The sequence below is a fragment of the Dicentrarchus labrax genome, unplaced genomic scaffold (assembly GCF_905237075.1).
Source record: "Dicentrarchus labrax unplaced genomic scaffold, dlabrax2021, whole genome shotgun sequence".
Classification (NCBI taxonomy): Eukaryota; Metazoa; Chordata; class Actinopteri; family Moronidae; genus Dicentrarchus; species Dicentrarchus labrax.
Genome location: NW_026136703.1, coordinates 4,012,286 through 4,038,360, shown reverse-complemented (window position 1 = coordinate 4,038,360; position 26,075 = coordinate 4,012,286). Strand labels below are relative to the sequence as shown.

Sequence of the window (26,075 nt, the reverse complement as noted above, 5' to 3'; positions counted from 1 at the left end):
GTGTGTGTTTGTGTGTGTGTGTACGTGCTGTCACTTTCACTAGACCGTGTCGTTGGTGTTAGCATATGGAGCTTGACAGAAAATGTCAAATAACAAGTAGAGCTTCCACTGAAAACACACATTTTTTCATGGAGCATAGATTGAGCATACATGCATGCTCTAAATGACTTATTCTGTAAGAATCAGTGTACATAAATTGTTAGCTGGTTTGCACTTATTAGCATACATATGCACAAACTTTGGTCCCTGTCAAAAATCCCTCCTCATCCTGGTTATAAGAACATGAGACGTGTCCCAGTTGCATACTATATTACTGATTTCTACCATTTTCATTAAATATTTCAACATGGCATTAGCAGCATTCAAAAGTATGGCCGTTTTCTATCAAGATTATTCATTAAGAGTTCAAGTGTATGTCAATATATGGCCAAGTGGTTACAGAACTACACAAGGGTTTTGCAGAACTTTTAACTGGGGGAGCTGTCTGTAAGATTTGCAGGAGACACCAACAGGGGAAACATGCTGGAGTGGAGATTTCAAACCGTGCTCCCATCAATACATCAGGAGAATGTCCGCTCTTTGGTCAGCAAGATGAATGAACTGCTGCATCTCAACAGAGAAAACACAAACTTTTCCAAATCCGCTGTCCTATGCTTCACCAAATAATACTATGCTACATCTACCAGGCTTCCAAGTCCTCCGAGTGGACCACATACCTGAGCTATCGGGCAAAACAAGGGGAGGTGGAATCTAATTCTATTTAAACAAAGGTTGATATCACAGTGTTTTCATTCATTGTCACCACTGCATAAGAAAATCACTGGTGCCAACCTGTCCTTCATTCAGGACTTATACATCTCCAGAGTTAGAAACAGTCAGGAAACATCAGTGAAGACCCATCAGACCCTGGACACGTGTTCCAACCTACTGGCAGGTGCTACAGAGCACTATACATCAAAACAACTCAATCTTATATATCAGCTGTAGATAATTAAAGTGTAACTGCACCCCTGAATTCTGCTGGCTCCCTCCCTCTCAGGACCTTTTATAAAAGGCAGTAGAGACCTGCACAGGACAGCCACTGCAGGGGTTGTGGCCTCAACACTGACCAGAGTAAGTGCCACACTGACCACCCTTCAGTATAGCAGAAACAGCGAGCTGGTAGTCACAGCTAACCAGCCATGAGCAGCTGCTGTCAGACTTTCCGTGTCCACAGTGGAAACACAGAGAGTCTGCTGGAGCTTTTACGGTCACTAGAAGCACATTCATGGCCCTTTGAAAAAGTTTCTGTGTGGTACCTGTGTTGTAGCTAAGCTAGCAGTTCTGAGAAGCTAACTCTCTGGTGTTTCTGTGGTGGGAAGTCCGGTGGTGCCTCTACAGCCAACAAAAGCACAAGTCCAAACAATGAATCAAAATACTAAGTAGGGGTTCACAAAAATAGGGGTGCTCAGGCTTTTTTTTATTATATAAATGTCGTAAATGAGTCCCAAACCATCGACTCTGTGTCAGCATTGGCCCTACAAGGTTCAGGGTGAACAGTAGATGGCATGTTGAGCCATAGTCTACCCTGCGAGATTAGAAAATTACGATATTCATAAATTTGATAAAAATGTCAATATTAATACCAGCATTTATGTGTTTCTTAACAGTGCAGTCATATAATTTAGTTTACAGCTCAAAAAACATATTTTTTGTTTATGTGTGCAGTAATCGGAGTCATTCAAGATCAGTTGTTTTCAGTTGTCAAGTTGTGTCACTTTTGAGGACCACTCATCAACATCGCTCTACAATTGTGAGTGACCAGTGTGCTTTTGCAGTTCAACAAGACCAGTAGAGTGATGACTCGTCTCGACTAAAACGACCTAGCTGCATCACTTTAGTTCAGGTGTCAGAATATCTCACTTAATGCATATCATATCAATAATGTATTGGTAAGTTCTGAATGAGGATCTCCAGTATTTGTAACTTGTTTTACAAATATTAAAAACTGAACCCAAATTAGATAAGGGATTCAAAAGGATTCTAATGCAATAAGAGGATTTGATACCGGATTCACATTTGATAAAATGCATAGAAACAAAAACAGTAATATTGCTGGTTGTATTAGACCATTGTGGCCAATGCTGCAAATTGATGAGTAAGGATTTTATCCATATTGCCCAACATATTGACAACTTATATTCAGTTGCATATTTCTGTGCATTAACACATGCTTTATGGAATATTTGTTTATGTATTTATTTGCTGCATTTATGGAACATCATTTTCAGGAATATAGGTATCCTATAAGATTGAATACATACAGTAAATCTACATATTTGAAACATATTTGAAACATCAACCAGCAGTCAACTTGGAACTCTTGGCTAACTTCAGTCTCACTCAAAATAGCAATTTAATGTGTAATTTTGAGCTGGAGCACATGATTTATTTACAGTGCTCCCTCCCTCTCCTGTGTGTGATTCTGAAGTAAAGGCGTGACCCCAGGCTGTAGGGTGGCTGGTGTTCAACCCGGGCCGCTGTGGAATGGGACGCACCCGCCGCGTGAAAAGGAAATGGAGCAGGAAATTGGGTTAGTTTCACTCTTTCCCTCTCTGGTGTCTCTGAGCAATCCCTTTCATGCACACACACACACGGACACACATACTCATGCATACGCTCCCTCGGCCCAGGCTAATAGTGGAGAAACCTGGGACTTTTTGTATGTGTGAGAGTGTGTGTTTGTGTTTGTATGAGTGCGGAGGATTAGAGTTGTGGTCGGCCTAAGCCACCAAACACACTCAATCTCAAGTCATCCAGCCAGCTAGGCTGAGAGTGTGTGAGTGTGTGTGATGGGGGTTGATGAGGGGACAGGGGACCTATTACACACACTGTTAGGCGCTCACAGATAAAAACATAAAACTGGGAAAACACACTCCCTCAAATACTGTTATGTGTGTAAATACAGACGAAGATATAGGTGTTTAAGAGGGAAGCTACTAAGGTAGATAGACAAGCACACATTTGGCCATCACACACACACACACACACACACACACACACACACACACACACACACACACACACACATAATCATCCACACACCCTCCTGGCTTAGTCTGGGTGATAAATCGCTCTGCTGAGGGGATCGACTGGAACACAGACGCTCACAGTCACACACAAACTCACATTCGCGCACACACACACACACACACACACACACACACACACACACACACACACACACACACACACACACACACACACACACACACACACACACACACACACACACACACACACACACACACACACACACACGTCTCTGTTTCTATGACAACTGCTGTGGGGAGGGAGGGGGAGAAAAGAAAAATCGAAAGAGGAGAGCAATCATTTCATCGCTGATCAAAATTAAAGCCTGGCTTTGAGATGGAGCTGGCAGAGAAAGAAAGATGGGAGAAAGAGAGGCAGGCAGGCAGGTAGAGGCAGGGAGGGAGAAAAGGAGGGAGGGAATAGGAGAGGGGGAGAGTCTGCCCATGCATAAAAGTAAGGGATCATTACATCAAGCAGCCTAAATGATTGGGGAGATGTTGATGGTTAGCATGAAGTGCTCACAGTCACTAAGAGAAAAACTAATATCACGACATACTTTTTTATTGTAAGGTTAAAAGTGAAAATATACTTTTTGAAAAAACACACAACTATGTAAACTAACCAACCAAACCATGTTATATTAGAAAGAAAGTCTGATTGTACATTTTCCCCTATCATAATTTTACTATGACTTACTACACTATAATGCAATATAATAAGAACCACGTTTTCATTGAACAACTGATTGAGCTAATGTTAGTTTAATAAGCTAGTTAGCTGGGTAGAGCTGAGAAATTCTGCTATCAAGGACCCATCAACTCATGGGTCATCTGCCACCGTTATTACTGTAAACTGCATATGAGCCGTGTGAGAACGTAAAGCATGACAGGTCTAGCAACAGTGACTAAGAGGGTTGGCAGGCTGGTATCAAAAATCTAAAGGTATTTTTGTTCATTTTTTTCCTTTAATTTCAAGGTGTGCATAAGGTCATGAATACATTATGAGAGTTACAATATGATGTCTGGTTCATGTCTACTGGGGAGGGGGGACTTGGAGCACATGAAAAGGTTACAGATGATCGATTTGACAGTAGCCGGGTTCAAAAGGTCACCCTCAAATCAACAGCGGCATATGGAATGCCACTATTTCAACATCTTTTGCATAATGGCTCGTATTAGAATGTGAAATACGATATTCCTAATAGGCAACACTTTTTGCATAATGGTGCTATATTTGAATATGAGAATAAAATATGATGGAAAAGGCCTTTGAATAATGGTTTACCTTGGCTACCCTATCATTATGACACGTCGAAGCACTGCCGAATCGGATGAATAGGTGGAATGAAAAGGCTGTTTTTGGTCAGGAGACACACAGTGTGAACAGGAGCCTGTGTTGTCTGTCTGGATGAGGAGTTTTGATGCTGTCTAGTATTTGTCTTTGTACCAACAGACAGCTGGCTTTTAACCTGGACTATGAAGGGGCAAATAGCACCACTATCAATCATTTCACCTTCTTTTACGCGCTCTCTCTTTTCATATCTGCTCATTGTGCTCTCTCTCTCTCTCTCTCTCTCTCTCTCTCTCTCTCTCTCTCACTCACATGCACAAATACACACCACAGGGGAGGTGCAGAGAGTCCATGCTTCACTGCAGCACTGCACTGCTTTTCAGTATGCACCCTGCAGTGCATGGTATGGCCGCAGGCCTGACAGCTATTACAAAGCTCAGTGTGTGTGTGTGTTGCCCCTCACTGTGGACTGTCGGTCAGTGTAAGAATATCTCCTGTGACAGGCATCCCTGTCTGTCTGTCTGTCTGTCTGTCTCTTTCTTTCTCTCTCACACACACACACCCCTACACACACACACACACCCCTACACACACACACACACACACACACACACACACACACACACACACACACACACACACACACACACACACACACACACACACACACACACACACACACACACACACACACACAGTATGCCCAGTGGCTAGTACTACATGCCTGTTAGCTAGCCTAATATTATTCAAAGGCTCAAAGCACTCCAGTGTGCCAGGAATGATACACAATTGGTTCTCCAACTAACACAACACAGTTTCTTCATTATTCCTCTACAAAGACATTCTTACTTACTGACAGAACTGTTACTAACATTATGTATCCATGCATGCATATACAGTCTAAACTATAATGGACATTCTGTATCTTCCAAGCTGTGATCATTGTATCTAACCTGCATGGTTTCTCAAAACTTTTACCAGTTCTTAATTTCTTAACAGGTTCAAAGGTTTTGTACGCCGACAAAGAACATGGCTGTTTGCATTTTCACAATGCAAATGGTAATTTCAGTAAAGTTTTGCACCATGAAATGGACAAGATCTTGGAGGTGAAAGCCCTTGCATTCAGGAAGAGCCATTCTAAAACCAGCTGTGTCAGGAGGGAGACCAGTCAAGACCCACTGTCAAAAGACTTAGACTAGACTTAGGCCATTGTCATGAAATCCACAGAGACAACAGCTGTAGCAGACATAATAAGTAAGTTTTAAAGCATGTAATTAACTAACTTGCTATCACTGTCAATATGCTACCATACATACCTGTCCAACACCTATGTGGACTAAACCTTTAAATATCTACATGCACTCAGTGGCCACTTACGTACACCTCTATGTACAGTCCCATGCAATTCAATACTCAATACAAGTGTTCTGACATAAAGCCTATAATCATTATTTTTTTTAAACTGTCATTGAGGTGTTAATTTATTATACGTTTTAGCACTGAGGCTATAGTTAGTGGGAGTGTATTGCACTAGACTGCATTATATTGGAGGTCTAATATCTGCCTTCCTCATGTATGGAAATGGGAACAACAAAAAAAGTGCACCTGTCACACCACCTATGTAATAGACATTCAGTAATAAACATAATTCAATTTGCACATTTCTGACATTATAAACTTCATAAAAAGGTAGAATGTGTGGCAGAGCTCTTGTACTGAATTGCATTAAACTGTACAGGTGTACTTAAAAAAGGGGCCACTGTGTGCATGTTCTTGTTGACTGCTAAGTGGGTCTGACATGTTAATATCTGAGCTAATCTACTTCAACCGTTAGCTACCCAGTAACATCTGATAGCTAATGTTAGGAAACACTAACTAAGATGTTACGATAGCATAGCTTATCTAAGTTGATGAAGGGAGAAGGCTTGCTCAACTGTTATTGTAGCACAGAGCTACCAGAGCCACTATAAACTACTGGTCGTACAACATCAAGTGTATTTTATTGTTCATCAATTCAACTTTTCGTTGTCAAAAATACGTTCGTCAAAATGCATTAGAAACAGAAACGCAAATGATTTGTCCCAACTGGGAGCTCTGTGGTTTCATTACTTCAACCAAATTGATCTGCTGTGTATTTATTAATTCATATTTTTTGATAAAAATTGTTCACGAAGGAAACTCTTCAAAATACAGTTTCTGACGACCTATGGCATAAGTGAAATATGACCTTTAAAATATGCATTAATGAAAAAGACCTTGCCTAAAAATCACAGCAACAACCCTGTACAACAGGGATTATGATCTGAATAATGTAAAAGCCAAGGTACAATGAAAAAGACTGAGAAGAAGTGAAAATGTGTAAGAATTTTACAACAGAGACACCGCTTTCTGTCCCCAATATCGGAGCAGAGCATTCTATAATTTACATAATGCTGCATATTACATCAGAACAAACTAGAACAGGATCCATATATGTTTTATAAGCAGTGTTATCTTTGTATTTTTTTTAAAGCACTGTGTGTCTGGGAGACGGGGTGCTGCAGATACCGTGCTTCTCTCCAGGGTGTTAGATAACTAACTAGAGGCGGCTGCCACTGCTGGGCTGTTCTCCCTGTCCTTATTTCAGAGCAGGGCTGGCAGAGTGGGTGACAAGCCCTGGGACAATGAGGGGAGAGCAGAGCAGAGCAGAGCAGAGGAGAGGAGAGGAGAGGAGAGGAGGGGAGAGGAGAGGAGAGGAGTGGAGTGTATGTTTGCTGTGTTCGTGTACTTTCATGTGTGCTTGTGTGTGTGTATGTGTGTGGGTGTGAGGGGACACCTCAGAGGTCGTCTGAGGAGGCAGTGGAGCGTGCTGAGAGGCTGCCATCACACAGCTGCCACGCCAACTGGACACACACACACACACACACACACACACACACACACACACACACACACAAACACACACACACACACACAAAATCACACACACACACTTACAAAAGCTGAAGCAGGCCGCATTTATGTAGAGGCATGAGCACGAAACACACACACAAAAGCAGAAAGGTACACATAGCAAAGAGCAAACACAGTCACTTGTCACATGCACACATCACTTACTCAAACACACACAATTGTGACTCACCGCTCATTCACACTTGCAAGCTTTCCGCTCGCAACCACTTCACACTTGCGCATGGATGTGCACGCATGAACTCACACACCACACAAACGCACACCATGCCCTTGGTTGTTGCCTGTGTCTATCTAAAACCTTGGACTGAAAGAGTAAAGAAGGCCACAGCGATTCATTCAGTTCATCGCTCCAATGGATAAATGACACACAAAAAAAACAGAAACCACAGACTTATTTATAGTGACCTGAAGCTATTAAAATGTTTTTGTTGTTTATTTTTGTTTTTTACATTTCTTTATTTGTTAGGGTTTTAGGGAAACTAAAGATTATATTAAATATTGGTTTATTTGCCAATTATTTCTTCAATTAATGGTTTGCAGAAAATTCCCATAACATAAGATGACGTTTTGAAATTGCTCATTTTGTCTGACCAACAATTCAAGAGTATGGTTTAATTTCATAGGAAACAATGAAAAGCGTCAAATTTCTGTTGATCAACTACATATTTCACTTTTGTAAGCTATATCTTTTGTATTAATTTGACATGCTGAAGGTATTTTTTAAACATGGCATACAAATAAAGGTGATTATATTTCCTCACATTTCCCTACATAGGGTTAAAATAGACAAATAATCCTCGTAAGGCAAACAACCAATAATATGAAACGGAATCAGTTCCATTTTTCTAGGTTTCTCATATAACTCTGTGAATTAGGGATTTATGTAGACCAAACCAGAATTGGTGATTGTTGGAGGCTTTTGGTGAGTTTTATTTTGTTTCTGTCAAGTTTGAATGAAGTGCATTTTACAATGATCTGCACAATAAAATTCCTGTATTTGTTTATGGAGTCGGGTGTGAGCATAAGTGATATTACGGCTGTTTCTGGTTAAACAAAAGGTCTGTCTCTGTAGGAATCCTTTCCACAATGTTGCCAGACATTTAGAATAGCAATCTGATCCTGTGAATGGCTCAGTTAGTGATCATACTGTTATTGGTGCATTTACATTGCACCCATTGCAGCCCATTTTGGGTTTCTTTGACCAAACCAGAGTTGGTGATTGTTGGAAAGACAGGAAAGACTAATAAAGACAGTTTTGGTAGGTTTTTTCTTTTTTGTTACGGGGCGGTCCGGTTTGATGATGTGTTTACGATGATTTCCAAGATAATTACTATTTTTGGCAATGGAGTTTGGCGCGCCGTAACACCCATTTGTTTTGGTCTGAGATGCTGCTGCTGTATTGCCATATCTAGTGGTAGTTAATGTCATGTAGAACCGTTAAGTTATTCCTTGTATGAACATTAATGTATTCCCTATGGAAGTAAAATCTACTTGATCATACATGCATGTGGTTTTGTTTTGTTTTGCTTTTGTGGGGCGAAGCTAAATTAAAAGCAATCCACCCCTTAACTAGCAGCGCCCACTGATGGACCACTCATTACAAACTCAGGCTATGCAGATAAAAACTGTTCAAAGGGACAGAAGCTTATTTTAAATTTTTGTGTAAATCTCAAAGTTGCTGAAGATACCAGCTCAATTTTAGGGGAATGAGAATAAAATAATGCACAAGATATCATTCAGCACACTGTGATATTGGAGATGAGGCTGTGGTCTCTGCTAACAAGCCCTGTGCTGCCGCCCCCTCCTTCCCTTTGTGCCGACAGCCAAATCAGCACTGTTGCATCTTTCAAAATAGCACAGCGGGAGGAGAACGGCCAAAACGGAGCGTGCAGGAACTCTATAATTTGTTATGGGGCTGACGGGGAATGATATCAATGATTCAACTATCTTATCTGGGCCTGTGATACACATCTTGTAAATATATTCTCTCTCTCCGTCTCACTCCTTCAAGCGGCACCGCTCTCAATCTCTTCGGCACATTGGCTGTTATCATGGCGATGGATAGCGAGGTGATTATCAATCCTCTAGCAGAGCCCACATGTACACACATGCTGACCTCACTCATCACATGCCTTAGAAACACAGGGAACGCAAACAGACAATGCACATACATGCACGCACAGAGCTAGAGGTTGTGAGGTGGGTAGCTGATAACCTGCAGTTACAAGGTTAATGTGTGGCAGTACACATGCTCCAGGTCAAACAAGAACATTTGAGTTCCGCCACCTTGCGCTTTATCATGTGCTGAGGAGATGCTTACACTTCATTAGATTCATGAACAACCACAGGACTGCAAACAAAACGTGTCAGAAAAAGGCGAGAGGAAATTCACAGAGATTCCCTGTGTATTAGTATTCTTAGAGAAACACATTAAGTAAATGTGGTATAGATTTTGTCAAGGAGCCCAAGATATGGTTTAATTGCAGTATAAGTAGGATTGGCTATCATTTGTCATTTTTCTGATAGCGGTGCTAATACAATACCTGAGTTTTAGAATCTCACATTGAGGAATATTAACATTTTTTTTGAGTAACTGTACTCTACTTAACAATATAAGCCAAACCTTTAAAATTAATAAGTGTTTTTATTTTGTCTTAACACAATTCAGCTTTAAGAGGACTTTCCCTTAATAAAATACAGACTAAATTTAGAATTATTTTTATTTTTATTTAGAAATATCAAAGAATAAGTAATGCAAGTATCTAACTATGCATGTGATACCATCTTTCAATTCTTGACATTAGACCCAGGCCAGGTTCCTTTACATGTCCAAATGACATGGGCATGGACAACAGGACTTTCTACTATAGGCTGTAGTCCTTTATCAGTGTAAGCTATCAAGAGTACATTGATGAAGACTCTTGCAATTAAAGGTGGCATGTTTGCATCCTGTAGTGGGTAGAGGCCAACCTATATGCCAATATTATCAGCCGATAGTGGCCTATCCCAGACATACTGGCATTGTATCAATATCGGCGTATATGTTATCTGATATGCACCATGAAAACAGCTTCATAAAATTGGCATATAAAATTGCTTGCGGTAATATAGGTGTCACTTCAAAGTCTATCCAGCCGAACGCACTGTGATTTACAATACTGTGGCAAGCAGCTCTCAGCAATGTCAACCGCTTGGTTGACAATGTTAAATTATTTAATATGTTAAAGAATATTTAACTTAAATGTTCTTTAATAAAGTTATTTATTTAAGAAAACAGCCTTCTGAGTACCTTTGCAGAGTCATATTGGAGCACAATCCACACAGAAAAGGTCTATTTCAATTTCAGCTTAAATATTCACTGTATTAGACACCATAACGGTAATCTGTGAATTTTTTTTCTCTAAAATTGGTATCGGTCTCAAAATTCTCATATCGGTCAGGCTCTAGTAGTGGGTCACCATGGTGGAAGGTAGAGTTTGTGTGTGCAGTGACTGAGCCAGAATACTGAACTGTGCTGAGTGGGCCAGTGTCCATAGACCTTGAACCAAAAGGTCTCCAGATGTTTGAACACAGCAGAGTGCTATTGTCTTCCTTAGCAGTTTTTTTTTGTATTAACCACAAAGGACCACCTTTTCTTCTGGTCAAACAGAGGCAGTGACCATGGCAAGACCAAAGAACCAGGCTCATTGTCTGTCTAGTTTGAGCGACTCTGGCCACAAGTTGCTACACTAACATTAGCTAGTCAACCTACAGAAGCAAGGATGGTTTATGGGTGCTGGATCGTAATGCTGAGTGAGACAGAGAGCTGAATTTCAGGACGAAAAGACAAAACCGTGCCTGTGATAATGCACATTAAGTCAGAGGGTTTTAAAACCCAAAAGAAATCAGAAGATGAAAACATGAATGGTGCATAGAATCTAAAAGGCAAAATAATTTCAGGAAAGTTTCATCATGATAATAACATTTATCGTGATATTTTTGGCCACAACAACCGATAAAAAATGTGATACTCCCTTGTCAATGTTGGTCACATTGTAAAGTCCAATTTGCTGTTTCTCTGTAGAACATATATAGTCTCATTTTACGGTAAGTCCCTTAATGACATATAGACACAAAGTAAAACTGTCCATCTACTGTACATTGCAGGTAAGAAATATATGGTGTGTTTCTTCTGGCAAAATGTCACAATGTTCATTATGCTACCAGTATTACGGATGAGGAGTTGTCTGGCTCTGTGTTGTTAAATGGTGTTTGTTGTGATTTTTTTTTTTAAAGCTACCTTGCTTAATGGTTGCTTAATTAGTTAACTTACTATGTGAATATGGACATTAAAAATTGATTTAGCAAGATAATCTTGCATAATGCAACAGGTGCATCAGCCCCTCATAACATTTAAATTAATTCAGCAATTAATGCCTGAATATTAAAAGTCCAACAGTGTTGTTAAAATAATTTAAATGTAGCTTTTAATACATTTATAAATAACACTTGTCAGCCTTAAAAAACAGAAACAAAGAAAAAACTTTGGTCTGTACAAAAAATACTCTCATCTGATCGATTGGATAACACAATAATGGCAGAATTTCAGTGACTGGAGATATAGTGCAATACTGATGTGGATTGGAGGAAAGTTGTGTTGAAACTCATCTGTAATATTTTCATTCAGCATGATGAGTCAAATTAAATGCAATGCTCTCAAATATCTTGTAGTGACATGAAAACACACGCTGAATCTGTTAAGCTCTGAGAGTTTAACTAACATGACTCTTACATGACTCACTTCTGTCTGATTTAAATAGAGGCTGAAAAAATCTGACTGGTTTTAAGTCAGGTCCACAGGGAAATTCGCCATGTAAAAAGAATGCCTTAAGACTGAGTGGCAAAGCTTACGGAAAACATGCCTCATGCTGTTCTTTTGAAATTTTCAGCCCTAAATGCGACTAAAGCGCTGCTTGTAAATTCTTCTTCCTGGCACGGGCTTATTGGCAGCCATAGTAATATTGAGCACATGTGGTTTCATCAACTCTGGTTTCAAAAAAATTTCCAGAAAAATGTTCAATATAGTGAAATATGAGGTGAGGTCTTTGCAAAATAAAATGAAAAAACAATCTGTGCAGAATGTATTGGAATATTGAATTTTCAGAGCAGCCCCAGTAAACAGAGCTCACCTCATGGTACGAAGGTCCCAGCCTCGTATGGCCGTGTCATTCGCTGTGGCGAGCTGGCTGCAATTGTGGTGGGGGCTCCACTTGCCCGAGGTGAACTTCAGCTGACCTTTGCCCTCCAGGGTGGCAGTGCTGGAGACCTGAAGAGGACAGAAACACCTTCATTACCATCTCTAAGCAGGGACGTGAATTTCATCCAAATATCTGTGACTGGTTCACCCAGTACAGTGCATTCAATCAGCATAATAAGGCATTATTAGAATTAATTTTCTCTGCAGGCCACACTCAAGACTACAATCGTTAAGTGTGACTCTGTAGTAATATTTTGGCCATTACTGACACGGCAACTGCCAGCCGATTTGCGCAATGCTGAAACACAAGCAGCGCTTTTCAGAAAAAAAGCTTTGATAGACTCACTGTTTGCTACCTACCCACTACCAAATGTAGACAAAAAAGGCTGTGTCATGTGAGCAGATTTCTTTTAGGGAGAGGATTTTTTTGTTTTGTTTTTCCCTAACCACCTAGCAGTTATCTAATCTATCCTTCTTTTTGTCCAACTGAAGGAAACTAGACATACAACCCAGCATCCAAACACTTCACTCAATAGAGACCGAGGACTTTCTCCCAGCTTGTGTTACTAAAACTGGGTGGAAACAATTAGAGTTAAAAAAAAAAAAAAAAAAAAAAAAACTGCATTGTAGAACCAAGCCAAAGTCTTGCAGGTGGCAATTAGACCACTGACATGGCAGTGACCTGCAAAAGTTGTGTGCTTGTAAACACTCTCATACCAGCAACACATGCATTATATGATGGCTTAGCTGCAGTGACAGAAAAAAAGCTCCTTTAAAGTTTGTTGATGGTTAAAATCTTTGTTTTATTAGGACAATTCCTAATAGGAGGAGACCACGGGGCAGACCGAGGATCAGGTGGAGAGATTATATCTCAACACTGGCCTGGGAACGCCTCGGGATCCCCCAGTCAGAGTTGGCTGATGTGGCCAGGGAAAGGGAAGTTTGGGGTCCTCTGCTGGACTTGCTACCCCCACGGATAAGCGGATGAAGATGAGATGAGAGATGAGATACTAGGACAATTCGTCCATCCGCCCAGATCTGTCTCTCCAGTTTGTTTCACTACAGAGGTGAATGAAAGGAGAGGGTGTCCTGGTACTTAGGGGCATACAGTTGCTAGCAGCTGTTCTCGCCGTTCAAGTAACTACCTTGCATTTAGAAATCCCCAGACGTTAGGTAGACGAGGAGGAAAGCCGCCAGTGGGCACAAATCCAGCCATATGTGAATTGTTGAACTAGTGTGGCTGGAGATTCAGAGGTTTTGGAAACAGGCTAGGTAAACACAGTGGAGCATTTAGCAGCTACAGAGCCAGATAGTTTTCTGAGGACTTGGTGAAGACTGGTGGATGGAAAAATGACCCCTGATGAATAATAATATTGGATGGGCAGATGGATGTGTACATAGGATGCCAACAAGTTAGCCATATCAAATTCTTATGTGTTGTCAGATGTTGTGATTTCAGCTAATGTTTCCCACAAGTGGCTAAAACATCAATTAATGTAGCTTTACCTGTTAAGATAGGAAGTATTCCATGTTTACCAAAAATGAAATTCTATTAGAAATGCAAGGATACCACCCTCACCAGTAGTGTTCATAAATATTTTCTCAGAAATAAAAACTGAATATACTGACAATGCATGAATTCCTGTTCATAAGTAGAGCCAATAGCTCCTGCCTGCAGTGTGCTCCATATATGTACATATACGTATGGATTAGTATGTTCTGCTCTCATTTTAATGCCCAGCAGCACAACAGGACCTATAGACCCAGAACCCCCCAGTGAGGGGACTGGAAGGCAACAGTAGGCAGTTGTCTCTTCTGTAACCTGCTGATCAATCAACAGATCTACTGACCCCTGCCTCTCCTTGGTCCCATGGCGGGGATCTATACACTAGATCGCTCAGAGTTACTTATGGATCAACTGTCGAGTCGAAGATGAGCCCTTGGAGAATTTAGGACTGATGACTGTTAAAAGCTGAATCAAACTAGCCTCTTTAGGCTGGTGGAAATCATTCAGATGTATTTTAATGTCATTTCAACAGAAAAACATTTAACTGACAAAATGTCACTGGATACAAAAATTAGAGCAGTTTGGCTGAAAGGCAGTCAGGCTAAATTGCAACATTTAAGGCTTTTCAAACAAGACGGCATGCTTGTCATTGGATATTTATCAAATCTGCTACCTATATTTCACAGGGCAACAATGAAGGCGAAATTAATCAAAGTCAAAACACTTCAAGGAATTTGAATTATAAAGCATATCACTTCATCAGGCTACTTTAAAAATGGAATCCAATTAATTCAGCAGGCTGGCTTTGGAAATGGTTATCTTTCCCTTAAACTATGATGCATCTAACAATTCTAAAAAGCAGCATCACACTGCTCCATTTTTCTCTGCTCTCTGAATATCTGCAGGTTTTTATTCTCATCTTTCTCCTTCTCCCATTTCTCCCTCCCTCCCTCTCTCACTCCTGTCTCTGCCTGTTGGAGCAGGGATCATCGATCGCCCCGTCACAGCACAGCTCCCTGGTACACTCATTATTTCAGCTGGAGAGGACAGAGGGAGAGTGAGCGAGAGAGAGAGACGGGCTGCAAGAGCAGCAAGGAGGGAGGGAGGCAGGAAGACTGAGAAAGAAAAGCAGATAGGATGAAAGGAACAAGAACAAAGAGGGTAGAAGAAGAGAAGAAAGGAAAAAGAAAGAAAAGCTGAAGAAAGATGGCACGGGAAGTGTGACGGATAAAATCGGACAAGTAGAGAAGCAGGGTTTCCTCTGTGGCCTTTATGTAAAATTCCATGACTTTTCATGATTAAATCAGAGTGCCACCATAAACTAAAAATATACTTGCATCTTGGTTTATTAAAGTAGTAATTTACAATCTATGGCTATCCCCGCATATTCCTTCAAACTGTTGGTTGTGCACCCTCAGAAATTATAGCTGAAGGTGTTAGTATGACCAAATCAACTTGTTTGTTGGATTGACGAACAGAGTCCAAACACCCCTGAGCCCCACACCTTTCCAATGCCAGAACTGGGACTTGTAGTTTTTGTGTGAACAAGTAAGTGCGACAAGCTGTCCGGAACCACTACTTTAGTCCAACACTGGTCCGGCGTCAGGTTGTACAAAAGTACTCGATTTCGTTTTCAGGTTTTTCAATGTAGCTGATCATTATAGCAATGCTGTGTGGGACTGCCATGACATAATCTTCAATGAGACAATGGAGGATATCAAAGGGATGGTGTTCTCGGTTCTCTGTATGTGGCTGTGATAAGGAGACAAACTTTGTTTCAGAAAAGACCAAAGGCAGACAGTTTTGGGAAGTCCTACATCAGAGCTCAGACGACAAAATGACTGGTTGCTCCGTGTCGAGCAAGTGATAATTCTCTAATCAAATCAACCTAGACCGATAACCGATAACAAAAAAAGTACCAGGTACTATCCACAACTTTTACCAATGGAAAAGCAAAAAAGATTGACTCCAAGCAAGTCATGTCGAGCCGAGTTGTACCATGTTGTGCAAATGAAGCATCCAGTAATTAAGCAGATGAATGCTGTGGTCAATGTATCAGTGTAGAAAGTAGGGTCATCTCTTATAAAATTACAACAACAACTGCAGGAAAAAGAATAGAGAATGTCGCTGATGCTGCTTTTTCTCAGGGTTTGTGATTGTATCCGATGGCATTCCTCAGAAAATAGAACTTGATATGGTGTCACATATCTCTGAGTGAATTGGAATATGTGGGAGGGCTATAAGGGCTGATGGTAGGCATGATTTAGTGGCATTGTTACTGTAGACCAGAGAGTGGAGGACAAAGAAGGAATTGATTAAGTGGACCTCAACTAGACTCCTTTGAAAATGTACCACTGGCTTTTCCAATTGACATCCAAACACACATGCCTCCTACCATGATACCCCACTGTTAGCTACTGCGAGCCACACACTGACATGGTCAAGTGGAGTTTTATGGAGTTTAGGACTAGGTGGTTGCTCTGAATCATATTTCAATCGATAACCGATAGTGCAGGATGAGTCATCAAAAGACATGATATATATTTGACAACAGCTACCAGAATACTTTACGCAGGGACACAGGATAATAATTTTGCAATGTGTTATTTCATTTCATTGTGTCTTTAACATTTTTCCAAAGGAGCAGTCAGATTTCCAATGTAACTGGGCTTCTGCTGGAAAATCGAACACCATCTAATGCAAAGAATATTGAAACTGTGACATACTCACATGACTCACTTGCCAAATTTTCAATCATCCCTGAAATGATGAAGTTCCCTGACTTCCACTTGACAGAACGGTAGCTATTTAAACTCCATGATCAGTGGGAAGACTGCAGTAGGACTCTCCCTCTCTGCAGTTATATTAGTGGTGCAACAGCAAAGTCTGAGCTTCGTGCATCCCAGGTTCCCAGCTTTATTAGTGCACTAACCAAATTAGGGGCCCTAACAAGGCAGTACACACAACACTAGGGGACACATTCATTTAGGACGCAAGCGGCACTAATGCAAAGCTATCTGTCAAATCGCCATGCATTTATGCTTTCTCTAGTCTCCAGAAGAGAGAGCGTGTGTATGTGTGTGTGAGTGAGCAGATGTGCAGGACAAGGTGTGTGGGTGTGCTGTGAGCCGGCGGAGATGTTCTCACTCAATTCCACCAGCGATTCTAATTGATGAGCCATGCACACAAAGACACACACACACACATAAACACACAAATCTTCCTTCAAACAATGCACACTGCTACGCTTATGCACATGATCCTCTCTTATATATGCATACACACACTCACGCAAACACCCACACCGACTACACACATACACTCTAATCTAGGCCTGGCCCTTGAGAGAGAGACACATCCACACTGCAGCTGGACACGGCTTGAGATGAACACATCACCCTCTGACAGATAGAGGGAACGGGAGAGAGGAGAGTGGGATGAAAGGAGGGAGGAGGGAGGGAGGGAAGGAGATTAGCATTCTCATCAGCACTGGAGGAATTTGTCTTGGCTGCCAAGTTCTTTCTCCTCTTTTTCATTCCCTTTCTCCTCATCAAGCCCACTCTCTTTCCTTATTCATATCTCCCTCCTAATCTCCATCTTTCCAATCAGTCGAGCCCTCCATTGCTCCCTTGTTCTCCATCCTCCCTCCGTCTTCCCCTACTCATTATGCTACTTTCCCACCATTTCTTTCCACCTCTCTACTTCTCCCTTGGTACAAGATTTAATAGCTGTGACGTCCAGTGTCGGTGTTAGAGGACAGAATCAACAACAACCCCCCGACCCCGCCTCCATGGTCCTACTTGACCTCACACTGGGGTCACAGCACAGGGGACAAACACACACTCACACACACTGACACTCAATTGATTACAAGCAGAACAAATGCATGTAGAAAAGTTACAGGCACTGTGAAACAATATAAGTTTATAGCCCACATCCTTAAGTAAGATAATTAAAACGATCACATCTATTTTGAGTCATTTATCAATGTTCCCCTGATGGTGTATATTCTTCCACCAGGTGGAGCTATTTATCCTCGTGAGGTTAGCCTTGTATGTAGCAGCCATATTTAGCTTGTCGAACCGGACGATATGTTCCAGTGTATAGGGGCAGTGTGGTTGGCCATGTTCCCGGCCAAATCAGGAATGTGATGTTTCTTGTCTGACTATAAGCAAAGCAAATTTCAGTAGTGGCACAACTTTATGTCATAAAATCACTGCAAAGGCACAGTCTGGACCCACGTAGTCGGTGCTTGTAAATTTCATGCATGTGCTGAAAAAAACGGTCCACCACTTCAAATTTGCATGAAGAAAATGACAACTATTAGCTTTAGTTTCAATCTGGGTGGACCTTCAGAATGTGGCTTCAGACTGCCATGTCTCTCTACTTGAGACGTTTACACTAATGGCAATTTGTTGTAATTTGGCAGCCCCATTTCAGATTGCAACACCACTGTCGTAAACATGGACAGCTGTACACGTGCATCTGTTAAAATTACTTATGATAAAAAACTAGCCAGTTGACTACTTTGCTAACACAACAGGATTTCTGGGAAACTCAAAGCTGCAGACGGTGTGTATGACATCCTGTGGAAATTATCTTCGCTAGAGGGTAAATTTACCATGTGAGCAACTTTGCTGAGCGAACCTGAGGAAGCTGCAAGCGAAACGCGTTGCTCGCTCTTAAATATAATTTATTATTCCAGTTATTCCAGGGTGCGGTGGTCAATTCTGATTTCTTACCATGTGAGCTATTAGAGTACAGGTGATTCCACCCTTTTCAGTGTTTTTACCAAGCCTTTATTAGCGTCCAGCTTTTAGTTGTTCATGCTGGCCAGCCCACTGGGTTTTATTTGAAAATTTACAGCATGTTGATTTTTCCTGTAATTTTACAGCCATATAATGTCACTGTTCCCTGCTCCCACACTGAAGTCCTTATTTGTCATGGAGAAAAGTGTCTTTTGCATTCCTTGCACTTTTCTTTGGCGTACTACATCGGAACTTTTGATGATTGATGATTTGTTAAATCAACATTAATCAATCATAACATAATTACAAACATTCTTACAGTAAGCACATACATAAATCAATGGACAAACAAACAATCTATAAAATAATCACAATTAAGGTTAATTCCAGTATAGTCCACCAATTAATAATGCAAGAGGCAACATCCAGAATTGGTTTTCTCCCACCAAAATGCCCACCTCACTGTGAACATGACAGTACATTATATGTAAAGATGTTTGCAAAATTCATGAATGTATATAGTATATATGTAGCCCAAAGTGAAAGGTCTATGTGCATGTGGTAATAAATTAAACACATTTTAAAGCAGTTACAAAACTTTTTCTAACTTTAGTTTGCCAACAGAGCTGCGAACTGTTAACACACAGCACAGATGGAACAACGCTAGCTTGAAGCTAATATCCAAATACACTAGACTAGACATACAGTAGTAGGAAGAAATGTTGGTCTAAGGCCATGTTCTAAAGGAACAAAAGTGAAATTGGCTTTTCAGTCATCCTGGAACATGACAAACCTCTCCATAATTCAATATTTACAGCGCGTATTTTTCCTGCTGCCTGGCGGTAATATATACAACAAACAGCTCCATCAGTTGAACAATTGAAACAATTACATTTTCTGTAAAATGTGGATGATGTTGAATGACCCAATATAAAACTCATCATTGTGATTTGAACTTTGATCGATGTGAATATAAATGAATAATAAATAATCATTGAATTGAGAACATCCCTGGCAGACAAACACTGACATAGTGAGAGAGAGAGAGAGAGAGAGAGAGAGAGAGAGAGAGAGAGAGAGAGAGAGAGAGATGCATTTCTCCAAACTGCGGCATTGACTCGGATGCAAACACACACACATATATATATATATATATATATATATATTAGGTGTATGACCTGGCTGCCCTTAATGTGAATCACTCAACGACCATGAGCATTAATTACCAATGACCCATCTATATTCTTCTCCACTTATAGCTTCAAATGGAAGACACACTCACACACCCATGAAAGCATGAGCAGACACACCACTACTCTATTACCTCTTCCTCACACACACACCATTATCTTCAGTCTTTAAATACATAATGGGCATTTTAATTGCAAAGCCGGCAGGTTGGAGACAGGAAATTTACGGTGAAGAGCCTCTTCACCTTGCATTAGGAAGGACACAACTACAAGCGAACTGACCAAAAGTACTTACACACGTCGGTTACATGGTGATCCATTCCTTTTTTTCTTACAAAAGCCATTACTGTGTATGTCTGCACGACAGGAATGACACAGAACAGAGTATGAATGCACTGAGTTGAATGCAAATGAGTTCGGCTCTCTGACAGCTTGGTGTCAGCAGTTTGTGTTTGTCCCTCAAACACAAAGCCAGGTTAAAGAAGAAATGGTTTTCCCAGTTTGCTGAGGTAGGACTGGCCTTCACAAAGTTTTGACATGAATCTTTAAGTAGATTTTGCTGAAAACACTGCTGTACTTTTACTTCAGTAACATGTTGAAATCAGAACCTTTACTTATAACGCAGTTTTTTAGACATTGGTATTCTCTTTTTACTTCAATAAAAGTATCTGTATACTTCTTCTACCATTGCTGAATGGTTGCAAATCTCTGCAACCAGGTTCCAAAATCCATCGCATCCTAAGAACTGAAAGATGAGGCATATTAGTTCAATGACAGATTAAAAAACAACTGCAATTTTCCCACACAAGAAAACAAGGGAGAGTCTTGTTTTCCTTTTATGTTTTAATTACAATAGTTGCAGCTTTCTTGTTTGCTCAGGCTTTCAGCTCATCCACACCCATTATCTCACCCTTTTTTAAACTAGTTGGGAAGCCGACATCGTACCTTTGTAAACATTAAAGGGCCATTATGTAGGATTAAGTGGCATCTAGTGGTGAGAGTGCACCAAACCAAATCACGACCACCACTTCCAGGTATATAGGAGAAACTACAGTGGATGTGAAACTTGCGCAAAACGTGAACGTGTTTAGTTTGTCCGTTCTGGGCTATTGTGGAAAATGGGTACTCAACGTAGTGGACTCTTTAGAAGAGACACTCCCTCTGTAGATAAAAACATCTCATTCTAAAGGTAACAAAAACACAAGGATTCTTTTTTTCAGGTGATTATACACTAATGAAAACATACCTATAAATATTATATTCGAATTTTGACATTTAGATCCTCCTAAATGCTACAAACGGGACCTTTAATAGACAACAAGAAGTGTCTGACCCTGAACTTGATGAAAGCTGTACAGATTTTGAAGCAGCTGTGGTGTCTGTATTTGACCAATCAGCAACGTTCAGCTCTGAAAACTGTGCTCAGTTAATTCCTTAACTTTTAGAAAGAACTACCCCCGGAGCAAGGACTTTTTTAGCACCAGAAATTAAATTTAGTCCAGTGGTGGAAATGCACTAATAGCAGCATATTAATGCCCACAGGAGTGTGAAAGATCTTCAACTATCATATACGGGTATAATGTTCTAATGTCCATGTAGTGCAGTTTCTGTACATTTGATATAAATCACTAGGTATGACACTGGTAGCACTAGTGAACTGTGAAAACAGATACATTAAACAACTTTTCTCTTACTTATTAAACAAAACTATTACTATCACTGTGGGAGGACTTGACCAGAATAATATTAAAGTGGTCACCGCTGAGATACTTCGATACCGTGTTTGTGTGTGTGTGTGTATGTGTGTGTGTGTGTGTGTGTGTGTGTGTGTGTGTGTGTGTGTGTGTGTGTGAGACAGAATGAACAGTGGACACAGAGAGAGGATGTGTGCGTCTGATAACACCAAGACGATATGGTTGTTATCAAATAATGAGTTAGCTATTGTGTGATATGGTGTGCGAGGTTTGTGGTTTACAGTGTGTGTGTAGGTGTGTGAGCGTATGTTGTGTGTGTCTTACTGTGGCCTGTGTGGAGCTCTCCTGCAGGTCCCAGAGTAGTGCGTGGTTATCAGCCAATGAAATCACACGCTTGCCATCCCCCATAGGCTCCCACAGCACGCTGTAAATACACAAAACCACAAAGTCACAGTCAATTAGAAGACAGATGTTGGTCAAACATGCATTCATGCTCATCCACACAGGCTCACAGGCACATAGGGCACTGGAGCTTGTTGGTCGGTCTAACTATAAAGGAAGGAATCTGTTTGTCTGTATGTATGTCTTCGCTCGACTTCACACTTGGCGAGTGTATTGCTGAGGACCCAAGGAAGTGCAGTGTTTCGCCAGAAGGTGGCGCTATAACAACTAACTTTACAGTTTGGTCTATGACTTTTGAACTGTAAGAAATCCTTTTTTTCCTGGATTCTGTGTCCAGATTAATCTATTCATATAAGCCACGCCTATTTGCATCTTGATCGATCTTCCACCGTTTAGAATTTGGTCCAAACCATACAGTTCTGCTACTGCTGGAACTCAAAGTTTGCTCAAAGGTTTGGGCAGGGCTTTATTTTACAAAAATATTGTTCAATATTTGTTCAATAATGTGTGACAAATTTGGTGCGGTAGCAGCATTAACTAACTATTAAGGCCTATGTATGTGTGTAGGCTATGATTGTCCTTTGCATATCTTGAGAATGGTTTTTCCTACCGACTTCACACTTGGCGTGTGTATTGCTGAGGACCCAAGGGAGTGCAGTGTCAATTGTGAAGTTGATCAGATGAGCAGTTCTTGAGAACACTGCAAGCAGCCATACCGGGTTCTCAACAATGCTGCAAGCAGCACTTTTAGGGGCCAAGCAATCCGGTCACTCTGAACGAGCACGCTTTCTGAACAGGTACTGCAATATTGACTGTTAAATACAGCACCTATATACAGCATAATACCACAGCTAAACCTATTTTAAACATCGGACTAATGTCGACCAGCTGACAGTTTTTAACTGACTTGACCAGCTGACTTCACTACGAGCTGATGAAGCAGGTGACATGTCTTACATTCTAAAGCCAGGCACTGGAGATTTGACAAGCTGAGTTGCACACAACACCATCAGCTGGCTTGAGCCGAGCTGAGACAGGACAGTTCACCCCTCTTCATTTTTGCCCTGTAATGTTTTAAAAATGGTTTCATCTCTTTGTGAATCTTTGATCTGAATTAGGCTTTATGTAATTACTGTACTGAGTGCAGCGACCGCCAGTCTTCCCAAAGTGTTTGGTATGATCATGCCTATACAGGAACCAAAAACAAAACCTGTGCTCACAGACTGTATCTAGCAACCTGTGCTATACCCAGATAAGCTGCACTGAAGAACTGGGCTTTTAAATGTTAACTTTTCATCTCACTCTCGGAAAAAAAACTAATACATTTACCACAATATTTAACTTTCCCTTTAAAATCACTTAAGTTCAAAGATGTTTCTATATTTCTACATTTTCCCCCATTTCTTCTAAATGTGTGATATTGTATGATTAAAAATACCATATGGTTACCATTTTTTATTTTCACATTAAAGAAGCTTCAGTAACCCACACTTAGGTGTACCATCAGCCCAAAGAGATTAGTTTTGTGTTTGTCATGTTACTTGATGTCTGCATAAAGAAAGAGCTTCAAATCAGTGTGACATTGCCTAGAGCAGGTGTAACCTGTACAAATTAAGCTGCAGCAGCTAATCATTAATCGGCCAAGAAAGTGACAATAGTATACAGCTTTTCACAGTTCTGCATGGTTAGCACAGAGTACTTATTGGCAAATCCAGCAGCCCAATTCTGTCAATCTAGTGTTCAAACACAGCAGTGGGATACAGGGCTGCCTCACTGGTGTTAAAGAAGTGGTAGCTTTTACTGCATACTTAGCTTTGATTCCTCCCTGCATACTACTTTCTGCAGAGTACTGATTCCTCACTGCATGCTCCTTGGAATTGTGATTCTCCACTGTGCTCTACTTAAAATATGTATTCTGTGTGCAAGCCATAGGGACCTAACCACACCTGACACACTGGAGCCCAAACTGTAGCTTCATAATTCCCTCGGTGTTGATTGGATCACTTGTATGCTTTTGTTGTTTGTTCTTTTTAGTTTGGATAGGCAGCTAAATGTAGGCAGAGACACAACTACATGGGATAAGAAAGGGGGCACAACCCTAGTGAGAAAGCAGTGCTTTTAACTCTGAATCCTGTCAACTTTAAAAGCAATATGTCAGTGCAGTCAGAGACCCGGCAATAAGCTAAACATAACCTTGGCCTGGAAAAGCTGCTATATGCTTGTTAAGGTTTTGATTTAGTGTGACTTTTCAGCTCAAAAAAAAAAAAAACTCTGTGTCTAATCTGGGTTAAAGGATGTAAAATGTCACAGAGGTACAGACGTGGTCTGGCTGAAGGTTTGGATGTCTGAGCCCGTCACAGCTTCAAAGCTGCTGTCATTAGAGGTTTACGAAATGAGTCCAAGAAAATGGAGTTGTCTAATTGATTAACACCTTAAATAAATGGCATCATTTGTCAACCTGAAGCGGCAGCAACAATGCCTGTGTTTTAGAGAGTGTGTGCTATAGGAGGTGAGAGTGTTCGCGGGAGATAAAAGAAATGACAGAGGAAGGGAGGGAAGACAAAGTTAAAGTTTGCTTTTGGACTTAATCCAAGTTTCAAATATGCATAGTCCTATTAGGGAAGGTGAAGCGGAGAGGGGGGTGTTTATAAGGGCTGTAAATTCATGGCTGCTGAGGGACCGCTTTTACTGCTCTCCTGAGGAGCAGGAAGTCATGGGCTGGGATGCACCGATACACAAACACACACCCACCCACACAAACATAATTTTGTCACTAAGGAGGACAACACTACATTGACTTGCATTCACTGCCTGGAAATTTACCCTAACCTAAAATGATCCGATCTTTCTCAATAAAATATGTGCCATATGTACATTGAAAGTTGCTGAGACTAGTGATTGCTGTAATCATTGCCCCTCTCCATATTGGCCATGAAACGATCTGATCCAAACACAACTATATTGTAAAAGATGGTTGACAAAAACATTTAAAAAAGAATAAAAATATTCAGTACAAAATCTTAGCCTTTAATTCACCTACAAAACTACCTGGACAAACAATTTGAGGAAAATATCTAATCATGATTTTCTTAAAAAAAAATTTTTGAATGTGATTAAATTGCAATTACCTGTATTTGTATTTGTTTGCCTTACATGTATTAATAACAGCTACTGCTTTTCAGTTATGGTTATAATTACAAACTGTTAAATTTGTAATTAGCTGGTAAGTTGGTATGTCTCTTCTAACAATGTTTTAAAGTCTGACTGACATCCCCTAATGACACAGCTCTACTCTATAACTTAAAACCATACTGTTGACAATCTGGGGGTTGTTGATTATTTACTCGAAAGGGCCAAAGTGCTAGCTTGTGTTACCACTCTGAAAACAACATAGCCATTCTGTTGTTTTCTGTTTTTTTTAAGGAAAATAGACGAAACCCATTTCCTATTTGTCTATACCTCAAAAAGATACAAATAGGCAATGAATAAAGTTAGCACCTGCCACCTGCCAAATACAGGGAAAACATTGGCTGTGGCAGGTAAAACATTCAGTTCACCTGCCAGCATTGCATTATATTCATTTTATTTTTTTAAAGCAATTATTGAGTTAGGAATAGACAGGGATTAAGATATATTCCATATTTCTTCTGTCAGGGAACAACTGACTCAGTGTTTACTATTCTAAATTGTTCTTAGATTTCAGGACTATAAATGTTCAGTGACCGGCCACATTGGCAGTTGAGGGAAAATTTCAGACCCTGCAGATAGGTGCTCCTCCTCAAAGAAACCATTGGCAAACAATAACGCTGGCATACAGAGAACATATCAATCCAACAACTGCTACAACTTTCAGTGCATGTTTTATTAAATCAGTGAATTACTACAGCTACAGCTGGCAAAATTCATAGTTCTTAACCAATAATTTTTTCTCCATTAGATTGACATTATTATTAACGTGTTAATTTTGAACAATTGACTGTTCAA

At 40.5% G+C, this 26,075-nt stretch overlaps 1 protein-coding gene across 1 annotated transcript in view; it reads right to left on the bottom strand.

The window, feature by feature from the left end:
* Positions 1-26,075, bottom strand: part of eipr1 (EARP complex and GARP complex interacting protein 1) — a 63,464-nt gene that overhangs the window by 15,902 nt on the left and 21,487 nt on the right. Inside the window, exons 5-6 of the mRNA XM_051396294.1 lie at positions 22,014-22,113; positions 12,483-12,619 (exon numbers count right to left, since the gene is read on the bottom strand). Coding sequence (XP_051252254.1) covers positions 12,483-12,619; positions 22,014-22,113 — 237 coding nt within the window. The remainder of the gene's footprint in view (positions 1-12,482; positions 12,620-22,013; positions 22,114-26,075) is intronic.